The sequence below is a fragment of the Schistocerca gregaria genome, chromosome 11 (genome assembly GCF_023897955.1).
Source record: "Schistocerca gregaria isolate iqSchGreg1 chromosome 11, iqSchGreg1.2, whole genome shotgun sequence".
Lineage (NCBI taxonomy): Eukaryota > Metazoa > Arthropoda > Insecta > Orthoptera > Acrididae > Schistocerca > Schistocerca gregaria.
In genome coordinates, this window is record NC_064930.1 from 111,995,787 (window position 1) to 112,016,155 (window position 20,369).

General features: G+C 38.9%; 1 protein-coding gene across 2 annotated transcripts in view; it reads right to left on the minus strand.

Moving 5' to 3' along the window:
• LOC126295126 (pre-mRNA 3' end processing protein WDR33-like) overlaps positions 1–20,369 on the minus strand; it is a 155,856-nt gene that overhangs the window by 123,716 nt on the left and 11,771 nt on the right. For both annotated transcript variants that reach the window (XM_049987397.1, XM_049987396.1), the window contains exon 4: positions 12,216–12,367. In XM_049987397.1, coding sequence (XP_049843354.1) covers positions 12,216–12,367 — 152 coding nt within the window. The remainder of the gene's footprint in view (positions 1–12,215; positions 12,368–20,369) is intronic.

Here is a 20,369-nt window from a genome sequence, read left to right on the forward strand (position 1 = left end):
AAAATGTGGCAGCACTCCTCTGTGCAGGAGCGCACAGAAAGGGAATTTTACTTCAATCAGTAGCGAAATATGGTATGCATCAGATCTTCAGAAAAATTACAACCCCAACCCCCCCCCCCCCCCCCCCCCTCCATCCTTTGAAGACATCCTTAACAGATGGAAACAAAACAGCAATTTTCAACTAGAAATCCATCCAACAAGGCAAAGTATAGCCAGCAATATTTTAACAAGTGTGACATTTCTGTTGATAGTTTACATTTTACAGAGGATACTGACTATTTCCTTTGCTAAGGTAGCATCCCAGTGTTTCTCTGATTGATTTACAGAACCATGGAAAACTTAAATTTGAATGGGTAATTGGGAAACAGAAACCCTAATTCATCCCAAACACCCTCTACTACGAGAAACATAATTAGCTGATGATGAAAAAAAAAACTATTTTGTGTAAGCTAGACCCAATTTACAAAAATGCTCATGTGGGAATATTATAAATATGGTGATTATAGTAACGGCTACACAAGATAACTGACCTTCCAAGATTACCAGGAACTGTAAAGTGAGCCAGCATAAGACACTATGCAAATTCTCAAACTGATGACATAGTAATAACCACCACCAAGCTGTTAATTTATTCAACCAAGCAGTTTCCCTTAGGTTTACAGGTTGAAATTCTTAATTTTCTTCAACCAGTTTTTCTTGCCACGTGAGAGCAAATTCTTCTATACTACTGCTCGGTCACAAATGGAATTTTTTTTTTTTTTTAGTTGCCACAATACCTATTAGTGCCTACCCAACATCAAAAAATAATACTGAGTCAAAAACTGTAAAAAAAGTTATTATAAATAACTGAAAATGTTTTATTACAAGCATCATTTCCAGTGCAAAAACTATAATGAAGCTCGGTGGAATCTAGTCTCAGCAGACTTTGCTGACCGAGTCTCTTCGTTATTCTCAACCCGTTATTCTCAACCAGACACACCTCATTTACTTAGTCACCCCTTTCTATGTTCAGTTTAATGATGTTGAAATTTACAACTTTTCAACCAGAATACCTCTCCAGGAAGGATGGTTTTTCTGTGCAACTGTAGGAATATATGTATTAAAGCATCAGCCAGAGGGTGGTGAAGACAGTTCTTTTGCACAAGTTTAAAGCAAGTTTATGCAATCATTTCTGATTCATGTCAGGGTTAGCTCCAGGCTGAAGACTACTTGCAGCTTTTGTTAACAGGGAAGTTAAAAGATGATATAGGAATTTTTGACATTACAAAGACAGATTAAAATCTTAGGGAGATTTGTTTAGAGTACAGTGATGGGGAATTTTGTGTATCATTATCTAGACATCTAGAAAATCAAACGGGAGTTTATTTACAGTTTCAGGAACAATTCTGCAAGTCACAAGGCTCACTATTCTGAGCTATTCCTGAACAGTGTGGGGTAAACTGAAATGTATGATGTTATCTTCCAGCATGGTAATAAGAGAATGTTATTACATCTTGATAGCAAGAATGAATGATGTCTCAAATTGGATTCTTGTGCTGTGGTGGTGATTTACTTGAAACACAACAGTGTAGGAAAGTCAGCACAGAACTAGTTTGGAATTAGCATAAGAATTTACTATTGATTTAAAAAAGTTATGTCTGTTCAATGCAAACTATGAGTATTCAAATAAAGCACCCATCTTTGCTACTGTGTGAACAATGTAATTACAGCTACAGAAAATTTCAGATGACAATCTGACAATGATACAATATAAAATATACATGGCAAAACATTCAGTTTGCATAATGAGTGACAGCTATCTAGAAATGCAGTTACATTTTTAAAAAATGTGGAAAAGTAGGTGGAAAAATTCTACCAGTGATAGCCCAGTCATCTAGAATGAATTTTGATTTCACTGTGCAGCATAAGTATTTACTGTCTGAAATTTCCTATCAGATTAAACTGTGTACTGGACTGGGACTCAAAGCTGGATCCGTGCATCCTGCAGGCAATCAACTTAACGAATGGGATATCAGGATAAGGTTCCAAGTTTAGAGACGCATTACATCACAAAGTTTAAACTTTCAGGAAGTCTCAGACACGCTCATATTTGTTGAAAGGTGTGCCCTTATGAAGCGACGGGAAGTGCAACAAAGGAGTAAAATCAATTTAGGAAGTGCAGATCGAATACTTCAATTTCTTGAGCTAATGCTGAGATAAAGTCATAGTGTTAAGGAGGAGACTGACAAGTTGAGGTCCCCACAAGCGAAACTGATTTTCCAAAACCACCTACACAATGGTTTAGGTTAGTGCCCAAGGTATCAATCTGCAGTCATTCACATTGGTGGGCTATCATTTGCATGTAATCGACAAAACAAAATTTCATAATTTTTTGTTATCCTGTAAAGACTTGAAATTATCATAATTTCAAAGAGGAATGTTAGCATAATCATTAATTTTTTTTAGCTGGTATACTGAACATTGTGGGTCTGAATCCCATCAGGTACAATCTACCTTTTTTTGTATATATTGAAATGACTACAATTGTTATTTTAAATCAAAGAATTGATTCAAATATATATTTTTTATGTATCTTATCTTCTGCTGCATCCATTTTATCACCATATCAACATTATTTTCTTTTCTTTTACTTTGTTTTAATCCTTTTTCATTTGGCTCCTTTGTACATGTGATTTTGGAAACTCTGGGCTGGATTTCTCAGCAATATAAGGAAAAGATAATCACTACTCACCAAAAAGATGGCACGTTGAGTAAGGACAGACACAATGAAAAGACATATAAATATTAGTTTTTGGTCAAAGCCTTCTTCAGAAAAGGAAACACACACACACACACACACACATTCATCCACACAAGCAAACACACTTTCACACACGATTCCATTCTGGTGGCATTCCTGTCCGAGCTGCCGGAGGTGGCGGTCATGTGACCATGAGGTGTACTTGCTTGTGTGAATGAATGTGTGTGTGTTTCTTTTTCTGAAGAAGGCTCTGGCCGTAAGCTAATGTGTAAGTGTCTTTCAGTTGTGCCTGTCTGCAATTCAATGTGTCATCTTTACAGTGAGTAGCTCTACCTTTCCCTTATATTGATGATTTAAAATATTTTTATTCAGACAAGTAAGAAGTATGTCTGCTACAAGCAATACGCCCGTTTCTCCACATTTATTCTCTGCACTGAATAACACTACGAGGTTGTGTAGCACAGTTCATATACCAGGACAAAATAGATGCTAAACTGAAATGGCAACGAAGTTCCACTTTTGAAAAGTAAAGATCAATTTCATTTTTGCATGCAGAATATGTTAAGACATGTTGTTGATGTTTCCAGTGATGGAAATAGTACACAATTTTCCAGAACTGGAAAAAACAGAAGTTGATGAAAAAAAAATCTGTTAACAACCTTGTGTGACCAAGGATACAAGAGAACTTCATAATTAAACTATATTAAAATTACTGAATGACATCTTCACAAAGACTACCGTATAGTAGCACAGATATTTTATTTATCAACACTTGGACAAGATCCAACTAATTATAGTGCAAAAAGAAAGGTGCACTGTCCTCCCTCTCCTGGAATCTGTAGTACAGTGTTTTTATTCATATACTTAGTGGATAAACATCATTTCTATGAGATATTACAGCTTGTTGTGACACTTATAAAATTTAGTTCTTATGGCAGGAAATATCTAAAAATTGACCAAATTGGGCATTCTGACCTGAGCTGCCAGGGTTCATGGTCATGTGTGTGTGAGTGGTGCTCACTTGTGTGAATGAATGGTGCATGTTTCACTTTTTCTGACGAAGGCTGTGGCTGAAAACTTACGTGTAAGTGCCTCTTAACTGTGCCCATTTGCAACTTAGTGCATTATCTTTATGGTAAGTAGAAATCTGTCTTTTCTTACATTGGTTATATTTCTACCTGGAATTTCCATTGTTTGATTTAACTGATCAACTCAATTACATAAGTAAAAAATGGCAACTTTTGAAATCTTGCTATCCCCCCTTCCAGACTCAACAAAATTTCTGCAGATGTTCATGCTCCATATATGAATGGAACAGAATACATAGTACAGTGGGAAGTACTCACTGATATACACTTCACAGTAATTTGCAGAGCATGTACTTAGTTGCCAATATTTCAACATAAACATATTACCAATAGTCAGATGTTGAAACTGCAGAATTAACAGTGTTTACATATTGACGTCACAGGACAACCATTTATTACCTGACATATCCTAAAACAATTATACACTTTGCCACAAATTTAATAGCATACGTAGATTCAACAATTTTCACTGTGGGTGAGAGAAATGAAGTAAAATCAAATGACATCAGTTTTTGTGCAAAAGACTGTCATCACAGTGGCACACACATCAATGGATTGTGCTTATGAAAGACACTGGCTGAAGAATTCAGATGGTGTCATTGCAATTAAAATCAGTGTGTTTTCTTTGACAATGAACCAATGTTCCCACATGAAAAATAGGACTGAGACAAACTTTTAAGTTCAGCCCAAGAAAGGAGGAGCTTGCTGCATCCTGAGGGGCAACAAAGATAATAATATGAGTACACCTCAGACAAACTAAAAATTTAATAATCATTCACTGTACAGTATCTCACGTGCATTATGAATGTTCTGTGGCTATCTAACTGTTGCAACCTTATGTCTATACTTAATGTAGTACATCATCTGCAACACATGCAGATTCAAATTGGAAATTTTAGGCCTGGATTGTAACCTCAAAACATTGTGTATTCAAGTGAGGAAAGCGGAATTTGTCAATTTTGATGCTTATAGTTTCTCTTCTTCTTTTTTTTGTGTGTGTGTGTGTGTGTGTGTGTGTGTGTGTGTGTGTGTGTGTGTGTGTGTGTGTGTGGGTGAGCACTAGCTATATACAAATTATTAGTACTGCTTACAGGTGTTTTTATGCCAGAAGGGTAGTGATTTTGCTATGTGGGGTGGTTTTCAAATGCAATGTTTGTGGTCTCCACTGTTCAGTTCTTTTAAGTGTTCACAGTACCTTATTGAAAAATTTATATTTGTCTTTCACACATATGCTGAATGAGAGTCATTAAAGTTTAATTTGCAAATACCTATTTTGCTGCACTTATTTGATGTTGTGCAGAGTGTTTCTAATTTGCTTTTCAATGTCACCACTGATCATCTTGAGTCTGGTATAGAATGTTTCTCTTTTCTCTCATAAATTCGTAAAAGTTGTATAGTTACTCCAATAACAGAGGAACAAGTGTACAGTACTCGCCACACAAAACAGATTCTACCCTCTGTGAAAGCATAGATTCTACCCTAACCCAACTTAACCTCCCTGACCTCATCAAAAACTGACAAAGGAAACTGAAAGCACAGTGACCAAACTGTCAGCCGATGTAATTAGGTGACCTCTGGTGACTGTGTCGTGCCACTGTTGGTGATACTGACTACAGGCTAAGACAATGTGTTGATCACCACACTTTCACACTTGACTGTTGATGGTTTTATCCCAAAAAATCTCCCAGGTGTTAGTAAATAAAATATTCATGAAGCTACATCCTACTGCTACTTATGTCATTCAAGAAATATTTATTGACTGTAAAATGTGATACTCAAATTTGCAAAATGTCATCAATGTGATGTGCAGTTGTGTACAAAATTAATGCAGAATATTTACATTATGGCTAATGGGGATGTTCAGCCAGACAAGGAGCAGCTCAAACATCCTGAATTTGTGATAACCAAGCATTTTCTTGACCATGCTGCCATAGGGTGTGAAACCTATGTTTCATGCAACACCCTGAATGAGAAGTGAGCAGCCATGATGTGAAAACTTGCTTATTCACCAAATAAAATCTATAGAAAGTAAAATGAATTATCACAGTGCAAAAACTGACAATCTCTGTTTTCTCGACTCATCAACAGGTACTCCTCACTGCGGTTATGCCCTACACCACAATACAAACATTGGAAAGAGTTACAGCATCCTTCCAGGTTGTTATCAAACTAAGCCAAACTCCTGCAGAGGATAAAGGCAAGTCCACCCCTGAAACTTCCTACCAATCTAAAACTGTGTGCCAAACTGACACTCGAACCCAGAATCTCGCCTTATTTCTATGGTTTTCTTATCCAACAGTGCACAGTTTCCCAACAGTGCACAGTTTCCGACAACAGCGCCTAATAAATCAAAACTTTTGCCACCAAGGACTCATAGCTGGACCTTAGCCTTTCCACAGCAATTTTTAACCAATTCCAGCACACCTCATAACTCAGTATCTTTCTGCCACTCTCCCAAAGTACAAAGAAGAAAGTATACAGGGTAACACTGCTAACTGAGGACAAACTGTAAGACATGATACCCAAGGGGAAAAGGAGCAAAAACAAAAGGTCATACAAACATATGGCTGCAAATGCGTTTCAAGGAAGTCACAACCATTTGAAGGTGAACATAAAAGGTGTTTGACAGTGTGGGATTCAGTAATTGAAAGCACACACAAAAACACATCAGGTAATTGGAAATATTCTGTTGCACTAGTGTTTTAGCTATATACTCAAGAGTTCAGTGAGCTGGGCCATTATCATGCAATAATCACAATACTTTTGATATCACCACAGGTCCATCTTCCAGCATGGGAGACAGGACGATCACAAGGGAGGCATAAGAATGACTGAACAGGTGTCAACATTTTGCTGTCACCATATCGTTGAGATTCACTGTAATCCACATGTGGGCGTTGTGAAGATTGTCGATGCTAACCCCCGTGTAGGTAGCCTCATCTGTGAATAGGATGGATGACAGAAATCCCAATACGGTGTTCACCTGTGAGAACAACCAGAGAGAAAACCGTTACTGCTGGGATAACTCCATAAGTAATAAGGCCTGCACACCTAAGTGATACGAATAGTGGAAGATGTCATGGAAAATTTTCCACACGGATTTTGGGTTGCTTCTTTCTGTCAGGCTACTTTCCTTGTGCTGATACAGAGGTCATGATCTACACCTTTGAACTCAATTTTCAAGTGGGAGTACCTGTCTTGGAACCCATTTCTGGATGTATGTCCATACGATCTTTTTTGCTCCTTATCCTCTCATGAATCATTTTCTGCAATTTATCCACATTTAGCAAAATCACCCTACATACATTCTGTGAATGGCACACCTCACAGAAATGTTGTGCCCGAGAATGGCTTACCAAAAGGCGAGGAAGTCTTTTCAAGAATGTAACTTACTCTTCAGAGGTGAGTACACTGTGAAAGTAATTTGACACATTAAATATCGATATTTACCTTTCCTGAGCAAGAATCTGAACAAATAAAATTTCTAGCTCCTTCTCTTTCCAAGATCATGTTTAGATAATTCACTGCTAATGATACTGAAATAGAAATTCACTCTATGAAACTGTGAAGTTATGAGGAAACTGTATGTCAAGCCAGTATTCATCTTTAGGAGACAAAATTTTATTTCTGCTGATAAAAATGCTCAAAAAATAAGAAAATATTAATCCTAGTTTCTGAAACAATTAAATGTTGTTTCGTCCGATGATTGCTTCCTATCGTCCCAACAAGTGGGTCCTTCTAAACCTTGGCTCTGAGTGACCGTGACTTGCTTTCCAATCTACTGTTTTCCCCTGTGAACAAAATAATTAACTGTTCTGATACCTAAGTATACTTTTTCCTACCTTTAAATGTGTCCATCAGCAGTAATTGGAATTTTGCCTGGTGAAGATAAGTACTGGTTGGCATTCTCTCTCCTTGTAATTTTATGGTCAAGTAACTACTAATCAGACATGAACCGTAGAATTCACCTGGTCATTGAATCACAGGCATTCTGGCCACCACCCACTGCCACTTCTTATTTCTGATGCTTCAATGACTAAAAGCCCTTGAAAACGCTAGTCGCGCGCACTGGCGAAAAGTCATGTAATGAAAATGTTATGAAGTGTGTTCATAGTCATGACGACTATATAACATGGAGAATTAAAACAATATAGAAAGGGTACATTGCAGCTCAGCACATAGAGAAAGTGCTGAGTCACAGACAGACACTATGGAAAGAATACTAGAAATATTTAAGCTTTTAGAAAAAGTCCTTTTTCAGAAGTAGTACGCACACATCCTCTCTTAACAACGATAACAAAACAACACGCACATGCGTGCCTACACACACACACACACACACACACACACACACACACACACACACACACACACACACAGGTGACTTGTCTCCAGCCATTAAGACCTGACTGCACCCAGAGACAGTAGCCATATGAGTATGAGTTGTTTTTGGTGTTTGAATATGTGAGAGTTCTACTCGTGAGGCAGGACTGTCTGAAAGATTAAATATTTCTAGTTCTTTTGGTTGTGCCTGTCTGTGACTCAACACCTCCTTTATTTGGTGAACAGCAATCCATCCTTTCCATATAGTTGATCTCCCATCCTGGAATTTCCATTGTTTAGAATGGAGAATTCTGAGTTTTGGTCACATTTTGATTTATTTAAATTGATTACCTGTTTTGCTTCTACAGTTATAATCGGATCTTAAAAAGAGCAGTAACACACAGGTTGCGAAGCACTATACTAAACTTCCTTAATGCAATTCAGTTCACAACTAACTACCCTACACAACACAGTCCTTTTTATGGTCTGATAATCATTGTACCGTAAAAACCAGTAACTTCTTTAATTTAATCAAAATGTCGCCAACACAGAATTCTTTGGTTTAAAGAACTAACATTGTAAACAACCAACACACCCAAGATCTGACCAAAAGTAGGAATTCTAGAAACAATATCCTGAATAAGTTTATTGTGGTATAAACTGTCAGTTCTAAGCAGTAGAAAATAATATAAAGACACAACTCTTGCTCCGTACATCCATCTTCTGGTGGATATTATGACGTTATTTTTACAGCTCGTACAAAACAGATACGTGTTTCAAAGTTTTACTTACCTTCATGGTAGTCACCAGCATTGTGTATAACCCGTTGCCAGCGATGTGGAAGTCGTAGGATACTCTTAGCAGTGCCAGTTGTGTTGACAGTTTGAGCAGCGCGGTCTGTTGCCCGGTGAATTTGTAGCAGTTCTGAAGCGAATGCCGTGAAGTGATTCCTTAAGTTTAGAAACCGAGTTGAACTCAGGAGGGCTTAAGTCAGGAGAGTGCAGTAGGTGGTATAGCACTTAAGCAGTCTCATCAGTCAAACAAATCAGTAACAGCTTGAGCATCGTCCTGCAAAATGATGGTCAGGTCCTGCAAAAAGTGTCATCACTTCTGTCTCTGAGCTGGTTGTAGGTTGTGTTCGAAAAATGAACAGCATAGCAACAGAAATGATGGCACAATGCTCACACACATACAGTGCAAGATGTTACTGATTTGTTTCACTGTTGGGGCTGCTAAGTGCTCCCCTGACTTAAGAACTCATGAGTTCAACTCAATTTCTAAACTGAAGGAAACACTTCACGGCATTGACTTCAGAACTGCTACAAATTCGTCGGGCAATACACTGTGCAGTTCGAACTGTCAACACAACTGGCACTGCTAAGAGTATCCTACGACTTCCACATCACTGGCAACAGATTATACACAATGCTGGTTACTACTTTGAAGGTCAGTGAAACTTTGAAAAACTTATCTATTTTGTACAAGCTGTAAACAAATAGTTGCCACTATTAAAGTTCCAACCCTCGTACATACAGCCAGTTTCAGTGTTACAATACACCATCTTTACCCTGTCTATAACTCCAAGTGATTACATTGATATGAGAATCCCATATACAGTGTGAAGGAGGCTCAAAACATTGGTATCTGCTAAACTAAGCTGATGTACTGCCGCAGTACACATCATAGGCGGTAAGAAGCTGTAGTTTAGTAGACACCGATGTTTTGGACCTTCTACAGAAAGTTATACAACTCCCAGTATCAAAGTAATAACCTTCTGTCACAGAGAGGCCTGAAGATGGTGTACCATGACACCGAAAACTTGTTACGTACGAATAAAATAAGTAAATGCAGCTGACAGTGTTATCCCCACTACGTATAAGATACAAATAATTCCGTCCTTTACTCAACAGTATTTACACAAAAATGGGAATACACCTCGCCAACAAACAGTACAGTACTCACGGGCCAAAAATTAAGACTTGTTGCAAATGATCACTGAAAAATTCCTAGAGTGTAAATTTCCTTATGTGACAGTAAATATAGTTCCACAGCTCTAAAGTGCAGAGAAGTTCCAGCATAAATAAATTGTGAGACAGAATAATACATAATTTATGTGGAAATTCTTTTGAAATGCTGGGATACCACACAGTGAAATATCAGGAAAATGTCTTATCTCCACTACCCAACAAGTGCACACATCTAACTGTAAGGCATTATCAAAAGGGGAAAAAATGATATAGGAGGAAGTTAGAACCCTTTGAAAATGAATGAAAGGAAGTTTAGGGTTAAATATCCTGCCAATGAAGGGATTATTAGAACTCAGCACAATCTCAGACAGGACAAATATGAGGAAAGAAACGTGTCTTTTTTCTTTTCCCCCAAACAGTTCATCCTAATAAAAGCCATTAGCAACAATGGAAATCATTATGGCTGGACCATGATGTGATCATATTTGTTCTAAAAACAAGTCTTCCATTGATAATGTGATGTATCTTACGTTTTGGTAGTCTTTGCACTGTCATTACTGCTGTCTTCTATCTGAAGACTACGTGCTAGTCTATCTGTTAAAGTCACTTAATCTCTGAAAAAACTACTGCACCCTACATCCACTGGATCCTGCCTACAGAATTATTATACAGTTTTGGTCAGCTATCACAATCTCTACTGTTTATACTTCCCTCCATTACCAAATTGACAATTCCTTGACATCTCAGGACAACATATTTCTATTTATAAGGAAAGCTTTTCTTGGAATTGCTAGTTTGCATTCCATTCCTTTTTTGCTTCGATCATCACTGGTTATTTTGCTGCCCAAACAGAAAAACTCATCTATCACTTGTGGTGTCATTTACTAATCTAATTAGCTCAGCATCACATAATTTAATCCTACTACATTCCATTATCCTGGCTTTAATGCTGCATATGTTCATCTTATAATCTTCTCTCGAGACACTACCCATTTTGTTCAACAGGTCTTCAACTGTCCTTTTCCAGCACTGACAGAATTATGGCACAGGATAAACTTTGAACTTTAACTCCTCTTCCTTTGGTTTCTGTTTACTGACTCATCTGTGCACAGACTGAATAACAAAGGGAATAGGTTACAATCATGTCCTACTCCTCAGTAACAGGGAAATTTGAATAAAATTTAATTATTATTTTGAAAAAATAATGTTGCATAATCAGTTTTTTGTTTGTATGTACATGCCTGCAGTCCCGGTACATGTTGAAATCCTCATGCCGCAGAACCGTAGCACACTGCTGGAAGAGCCAAAACTGAATGATGCAACCCATTTACATAAAGTTGAGATGGGTGGCGTCATTTGGTTTCAGCTATTCTAACAGCGTGCTTCCGTATTGTGGCACGAGGCTTTCAATGTGTACCAGGACTGTAGACATATAGCTGTAAACAAACAACAAATTAATTATACAACTTTATTTTTTAAGGTGATATTAAAAATTTTATGGTGATCCCTTCGTACTGCGTCCCTTTCATATTTTCCGATTCCCATAACTAGGTCCAGGTTTATGTATAAGCCATAAATAACTCTCACCAGCAATTTCCTAATTTGTAAATGTTTATTCCAATCAACATTGTCAAAAGCCTTTTCTAAACATACAAATACTATAAGCTTCGTGTTGCCTTTGGTCAGCCTGTCTTCTTGAGATAAGTCTAAGCATTGCCTTGCATATTCTTACATTTTTCTGGGACCCAAACTGATCATCCCCAAGATCCATTTCTATCAGTTTTTCCATTTTTCTACACTTAAAAAGAAATGTGAGTAATATCACAGACCCTAAGATAAACTAACGTAGAGTTGCTACGATGAATAGCTGTGGATAAACATGTGAGGTGCAAGAGTACATTCCTGCAACATAACGTGTTTCAAATCAACTTTCTAAACACGTAGAGCATAAGGAAAAAGTGTCGAGTACCAGGAACAAGCAGACAGACAGATGTAGCCTCAACCACGACACCCCGAGACACAAGAAACTGTTCTCCCACCGTTTCGGTGACGGTTCGGGCACAGCAATCGCATGAGGAGCAGGCTGAGAGAGAGTACCTGAGGCCACGAATCGCTTCCTTGTGCGCCTGGAACATTTTCACATTGTTCATGTTGCTCTGCCAGTACTTGACGTAGCCTGCGTGGTCCCCAGTCACCATCCACACGTCATTGTGCGACCACACCATCGTCCGCACTGGGCTGTCGTGGGCCTGCAAAGAGTACGGTACATTCTTCGACATATGACAAGAACAAGAGATTAGTGCTAAATAATCTGTTGCTTGTGTGTGCACTCACATACATACAACATAAAAACATTTCTGAAATTTCATTTTCGGAATGGGTAGATGGAGTCAGCTCCAACAAATACTACTAATTATGTATTTCATACAACACTCATTCTCAATGCCAAACTTGGTTTTGTCTCTCATCGCAAACAAAATGTTATTTGACTGAACAGATCCAAATCAAACTAGTGTGATATTTGATTTTGGGCTATGTATTAAGTGGGACAGAAAAACACAAATAACAACCGTACTTCCGAAGTGGCAATGTAGTGCCACTACATGGCAACAGACGGACAGTGCAGGGCGTATAAAGACATGGTTGGCATTTTTGTTACATCAGAAGATATCCCCATTTTGAAATTACAAATTATACTGAACCTATTTTTGTTGTCTGTCTGAACAACTTTTACTTGTTCTTGTGGCTGCAAATTAAATTTTTTGATTTGCACCTCACTTGTTTGCCGTTATTCCAAATCTGACAAGGATTCATAGTTCTATCAGTTTTTCTGTAAGATGTGAGCTCTTTCCATCCCTGCTCAAAATTCCTTTGTTACCCTTCTCCATTGCCATTCTGTCACCGTGCAATAATCTCAGATATATGAGAAATATCCACAAAAACACATTTCCTATTATTATCACTGGAATGTAAGATCAATACTTCAGTAGCAGTGATAGATTTTGTCTCATATTAAATGGTTTTTATAATATATTCACTATTACCATGAAGGATGAGACTACGAGAAAGTCAGCAAGAAATAAATTCTGAATATTTAAATATAAATATGCACTTATAGTTTTCATAAAATTAAAAAAAATACCATGATGAATTTACTGCTATTACTTTCTTTCGAGTACATACCACAATAATATTTTTTAATGACAACATTGTTCACTTTCAGCTTAAATAGCTATTTGTTAATAATCTATACATATAAATTAGGTCCCATGCTGTTTTTTTCTGTCTGTATATGAAGGTTAACTTCCAGAACTACTGTAGGGATTTTGAAATAGTTGTCACTAAAAGATAGACAGATTCAAAAGGAAGGTTAGAGTACAGGATATCCTTCATTGAAGTTCCAGTTTCAAAAGGCTGTAAAAAAGAGAACCACAGTTCAGAATGACATCAAATTTGAACAGCTTATTATTGATGCAGGTGCCATCATCATGAGAAGGTGGGGGGGGGGGGGGGATAAAAATAATAATAAATAAACAAATTGGATCAACTGATAGCACTGTAAGCATCAGAATATGGAATATGCACACCAACAATGCGTGGTGCACGGTTGTTCCTCAATTTGTGTCCGAAATGTCTACCATTACTGTCTCCATAAAGGACCGTGCACCGCTGGTAAAACTCTTTTACGAGAACAGTGACTGTGCACCAGCAGCCCTGCAGGAGTTCCGGACACTCAAGGGTAAGAAGAAAGGCATTGGTCCATTGTCTGCTAAGGATCTGGAGAAAAAGTTATAAAATTTGAAAAGATAAGTTCTTTTTCTTAAGTGAATGTAGCAAAGGGAGGGAAGCAGTTGATCCGATGCCTGTCGGAGATGTGACTACAGCATTGCAGGAGTGTTCGAGTAGTGGTGTGCGAACGAGCAGTGCACGGGCAATTGCCCTGACGTTGAACATGCCTGTAAGCACAGTGCGTAAAATCCTACAAAAGTCCCACACTGATATTCATATAAAATCACGCACATTCAGGACTTGCTACCCGCTGGCCTGCTAGCAAGACAAACATACTTCTTGGAATTTCCAGCTTGCACGGAAGTGGACAATGAAGGAATGGAACATTCTGTGGACAGATGAAGCCCATTTCTATCTCCAGGGACATGTTATTATGCAGAATTGCAGAATATCGGCAATGGAAAATCCACACACACATCAACTAATACCACTTTTAATTCTGCAAGGGTGGAGATGAGTCTTGCGGGTCCTGTTACTTATACTGTCACTGGTAAATGCTATGAGAGTATTTTGTACACCAATGTCATTCCAACTGTTCTGAAACATGGATGTGTGAATAGGGTCATTTTTATGGAAGATGGGACTCCTCCACACATTGCACCGCCAGCATAGCGGCTGCTGCAGACGCATTTTAGAAATGCCAGAATTATTGGCCATTACTTCCCTACACAGTCTGACTGCCCAGATAACCTAATCCTAACCTGTGTGACTTCTGACTGTGGGTTTATTTGAAAGATATGTTCAGTGCTCCAATTACATACATAGCTGAACAGAAGGCAAGCAATGCATCACACATTCTGAATGTGACCCCTGATCTGTTGTGGAACATGCTGTTTCTAGTTTTCAGCTTGTGGTAGAAAAAGGAGGACAGCATATTGAACATGTCTTATGTCAGTCTTACAACAATTAGAAACTGATGTATTTTTACATTTTGTGCGATTTTTGGCTCCAGGACAATTAAAAAGTGATGTTATTTTGCTTTTTATGTGGTTTTCTAGCCCCACAATTTTAGGCCTCAGGGCAATTAAAAAAAGATTTTTGCCATCTTATGTGGTACGGTCTTGCGATGGTGGATAAGCTTATATGACACACAGTACCACAACTGTTGACTACTGAACTTGTGCAGTCATGCACGCTAAACAGTATGGATTGTGTAATGTGCAACTCAAACCATAGCTGACGTAGTGTGATTCATATTTCATTTGCAGCTGACCCCATTTACATTAAGATGCGTACAGTGGCATCAATCGGAAAACTCTTCCCTGGCCCCCCCTTCCCCCATGCGGTGATTATATGCTGTTCAAATTTGATGTCATTCTGAGCAGTGCTCTTCTTTCTACATAGTTTTGAAACTGGAACTGGATGACAACCTGCACATAATTGCCATACACGACATAAGTCCTTTGGCCATAGACATTTGGTGCTACTTGTGTGAAGTCAGAATGAGTCACTATCAACAAATATAAATAAATAATAATTACAAAATAAGGTGGACAATAATGCCATTTCAAAAATTCACAGGTACAGGATAAATTCTGACATGCACACAGCATTCTGTCACGCACATTCATGCAATGGAAACCAAATTTGGAACGAGAGTCCATAGACAGTAATGAAAGCTCCTGAGTCAGTGAGTGCATCGCAGTTAGTTGCCACCAAGTAACAAATGTCACAACAATTCATTGCCTTCTTCACCTTGTCTTTTAAGAGGCCACAAATGATTGTTTCCAGAGCACAGTATAACAAAAATTTGTAACAAAATGACAAAGACATTTATTTTTGCCAACAAATAATTCTACTAACCATAGAGTTTTTCAGAATTCTCTGCAGCACCCCGTCTGAGTACTGTGTCTACATAGGTTATTCTTAGTCACCAGATCAGTTGATAAGAACAGATATCTAAATATCAGTTACAACTTATTCACTATGATTCCCTTGCCTTACCTATCTGCATTTTGCTGCCCCTGTAAGCACATACTGTTAAACAGAACACTGCTGTAAACTAATTTGTAGCCTTTCTATGAATTGGTGCATAAAAACAACATTAAAGAACATTCTGTTTGCAATGAGAAACAAATCAACATTCCAGAATGAATTTTCACTATGTAGTGGAGTGTGCACTGATTTGAAACTTGTGGCAGATTAAAACTGTGCCAGAATGGGACTCGGACCTGGGACTATCACCTTTTGTGGGCAAAAGCTGTCGACTGAGGGGCAGGTCATAAGTCATGGTCGGATAGCTTAGTCGGTAAAGCTCTTGCCCGTGAACAGTGAAGGTCTCAGGTTCGAGTCCTGATCCTGCATGCAGTTTCAGTCTGCCACAAGTTTCAAATCACCATTGCCCACCTGCTGCATGTCATATGCAACAATGATGATGATGATGATGATGATGATGACAATGACGACGATTGGTTTGTGGGGTGCTCAATTGCGCAGTCATCAGCACCTGTACAAAGTCCCAACTTTTACACAGCCCAATTTCTTGACACAGTCCAGTCTAGCCACTGTCACAAATAATGATGATGAAATGATGAGGACAACACAAGCATCCAGTCCCTGGGCAGAGAAAATCCCCAACCCAGCCAGGAATCGAACCCGGGTCCCTGTGATCCAGAGGCAGCAACGCACGCCATTAGACCACAAGCTGTGGACAAGCAACAATAATGAGAAGCAATTGTTTGGGCTGACTACCTACATATTGCAAAAATGCCTGCCTAAACACGAGGGACAGTACATCTACTGGTTCTTAGAAGAAACTTACATTCTGCATCTATACGGTCAAAAAAACAGCTACTATGAAGAAAAGCCAGCACTCTTCCTCTTGCATTACTCAAGTGCTGTTTATATCTACTAAATTGTACAAATTTGTCAAACTACACCAGTAAAAAGTGTTGTTTGTCATTTGCTTGTGAAAAGATATGATGTATAGATTGTGACAATCAATTAATCATGCAATGCAGACTTGCACAGCATGTATTTGCATATTTGCTGATTTTTGTTTTATGGTATCAGGTCATGATACAAGGCATATTTCTCTGCTGGTGACATCATCAGAGGATTTAACAACTCGGATAGCAGTTACAGTCTCAATATTTATATACATCCATGCAACAGTCAGTTCGTGATGTCATTGAAGCACTGCCTAATATCGCAAACTCATGCTGCCATGTGTTGGAGAGCTTGTAGTGAGGAAGAAATTCAGAAGTACAAAACCTTAATAACCAAGAGGTTACGAAGGTTCATCCCTATGAAATCCCCAAACCACCTTCCCTACCCTCTGTCTCCTATCCTTGTAAGTGCCCCCGGTGTAAAACCAGTCCCATGCACCCTCCCACCACCACCTACTCCAGTCCTGTAACCTGGAAGGTGTACACGATCAAAGGCAGAGCCACGTGTGAAAGCACCCACGTGATTTACCAACTGACCTGCCTACACTGTGAAGCTTTCTATATGGGAATGACCAGCGACAAACTGTCCATTCGCATGAACGGACACAGGCAGACAGTGCTTGTTGGAAATGAGGATCACCCTGTGGCTAAACATGCCTTGCTGCATGGCCAGCACATCTTGGCACAGTGTTACACCGTCTGGGTTATCTGGATACTACCCACTAACACCAACCTATCAGAACTCTAGAGATGGGAACTTGCCCTTCAATATATCCTCTCTTCCTGTTACCCACCAGAGCTCAACCTCCGCTAATTTAAAGTTGCCGCCGCTCATACCTCACCTGTCATTCAACAACATCTTTGCTTCTGTACTTCCACCTCGACTGATCTCTCTGCCCAAACTCTTTGCCTTTACATGTGTCTGCTTGTGTCTGTATACATGCGGATGGACGTGTGTGCGTGCGAGTGTATACCTTCCCCTTTTCCCCCCTAAGGTAGGTCTTTCCGCTCCCGGGATTGGAATGACTCCTTACCCTCTCCCTTAAAACCCACATCCTTTCGTCTTTCCCTCTTTCCTGATGCAGCAACCATGGGTTGCGAAAGCTTGAATTTTGTGTGTGTGTGTGTGTGTGTGTGTGTGTGTGTGTGTGTGTGTGTGTGTGTGTGTGTGTGTGTGTGTGTGTGTTTTAGTGTATATATATAATAGAGGGAGAGGGTAAGGAGTCATTCCAATCCCGGGAGCGGAAAGACTTACCTTAGTGGGGAAAAAGGACAGGTATACACTCGAGTGCGCACACACACGCACACACATATCCATCAGCACATATACAGACACAAGCAGACGTATGTAAAGGCAAAGTGTTTGGGCAGAGATGTCAGTCGAGGTGGAAGTAGAGAGGCAAAGATGTTGTCGAATGACATGTGATAGAACTTGCCCTTCAATATATCCTCTCTTCCCGTTACCCACCAGGCCTCAACCTCCACTAAATTCTAGTTGCCGTCGCTCAAGACTATAGTCTGATTACTTTACAAATGAGCTAAATGTTTGCCTTTAAGCACGCAAGGGAGATAAAGTTCAGGTAAATTTTGAAATTATGATTAAAGTTAGTTGGAAGTTGCTAAGTGCTCTCTTTATGAACCACTGGATAAATATAAATTGGACAATTTGCACTCCATTTTAAGCAAAAGCTAGTTTTTCACACATCTCAATGTTTATTATGTCATTTCTCCTGAACTGTGTGTCATACAATGATATAATTTTGCTGGTGCACTCAGTGGTATACATGGGTACTGTCTGCAAAATGAGTTGTGAACAGAATTAGTACTAAAGAAGCAATAAATTAAAATGTCACACCTCTTGCTGACTGAATGTAATGCAAAGATGTTGTAAGCGATCAAGGTTTTTTTCCTTTCCTTTCACCATTTTCTTGGGCATGTCAGTAAAAACAAGTTTAATTAAGGTTTGAAATTATGTGTAAACTTCGTAACAATACATTAATTGCTCTCATTCTCAAATACTAGATGAGTTAAGTCCATGTATTTGTGCACCATCAGTTACACAGCCTTGAGACAAACATACAGTAATCTTGTTTCACTGTGTTAAATTTTTAACACATGATTATACCTCTTAAACAGTAGATTATGACATAATTTTAAATTCGACCAATAATTGCGCGAAATACTGAAAATCAAATTTTTGTTGCCTCTACGCTGTAATTGGTACCATGCACGGAGAACACGCCAGGCAAGCGGGAATGTTCCATCTGTAGTGTTGTTTTAGCCCCATTTTCAAGAGGGCAGTGACTGGAGCATCAAATGCACATCTTCTGGAAGACAAAATGGGTTCATTTGTAGTGCAGATATGCCTTGCCTGTGAGGCCTTTTGGAAGGATGCTCGTCACCAATCCCTACCCACACACTGAAGCTGAACCGCCAATGAAGATTTACTGCCACCATTCCGTGGGGATTTTCTGCAAACCACATGTTAGTGTTGTAAAGATTAATGGTTCTGCCCCAGCAAAGATAGCCTGATTTGTGAATAGCATAGATAACAGAAATCTCAGCACAGTAGCGGCTGTGCGGTGAACAAGCAACAAAACTGTAGCCATAGAGACAAGTTGGTAGCTAATAAAGACTGCATTTGTTGTAAGTGATACGGATAGTGGCAGTTGTGATGGAGAATGTTCCACACAGTCATTTGGCTTAACCCGTGCTGGTGGCCACCTGCCGTGTGCTGATAGTAGAGACTGTCAAAGATCTTTTATCTCCACGTTGAAGAGGAAATTCCTCCCTTGGAAAACATTTCTGACCATGTGGCCATATAACCGTTTTTGCTCCTTATTCTCTTAGGGATTGTTTCCTGGATTCTTCACCACTTAGTAAAATCACCCAGTATAAATGTCCAAAGAATATGTCTTCATTTACTTAATGTTTCACAATGTGGGGAAAAGATAGATTGCTACTTAACATAAAGATGACATGTTAATTCGCAAAGGAGGTGCAACTGAAAGACACTTACTTACACATTAGCTTTTGGCCACAATTTTTGTTAGAAAAAGAAACACATCCACATTCATTTACACAAGCAAGTACATCACACGCACAGGACTGACTTGGCCGGCAGCTCTCGCCCAAGTTTCCGGAGAACGTGGTCAGGTGTTAATGACGTGTGCTATGTGAATGAATGTGGTTGCTTTTTCTTTTTTTGATGGAGGCTCTGGCCGAAAGCTAATGTGTAAGTATCTTTCAGCTGTGCCCGTCTCTGTGTTAATGTTTCAACTTTACAGTAAGTAGCAATCCATCTTTTTCTTACACTGCTGATATTCGAACCTGCAGTTTTCACTGTTTTTTCCGTATAGTCTGTTATTTTTTGATACATTTCATCAATAATAGTGCTTCTTAATTTTCAGGGCTCTGTACTTCTTATTTGGCCTAAAATTTTCCTCGTGATACTTCAAATAGAGGTCATGCAGGAGTAGGTTTAATAATAAATAAAACAATAGGAATGCGGGTAAGCTACTACAAACAGCATAGTGAACGCATTATTGTGGCCAAGATAGATACGAAGCCCACA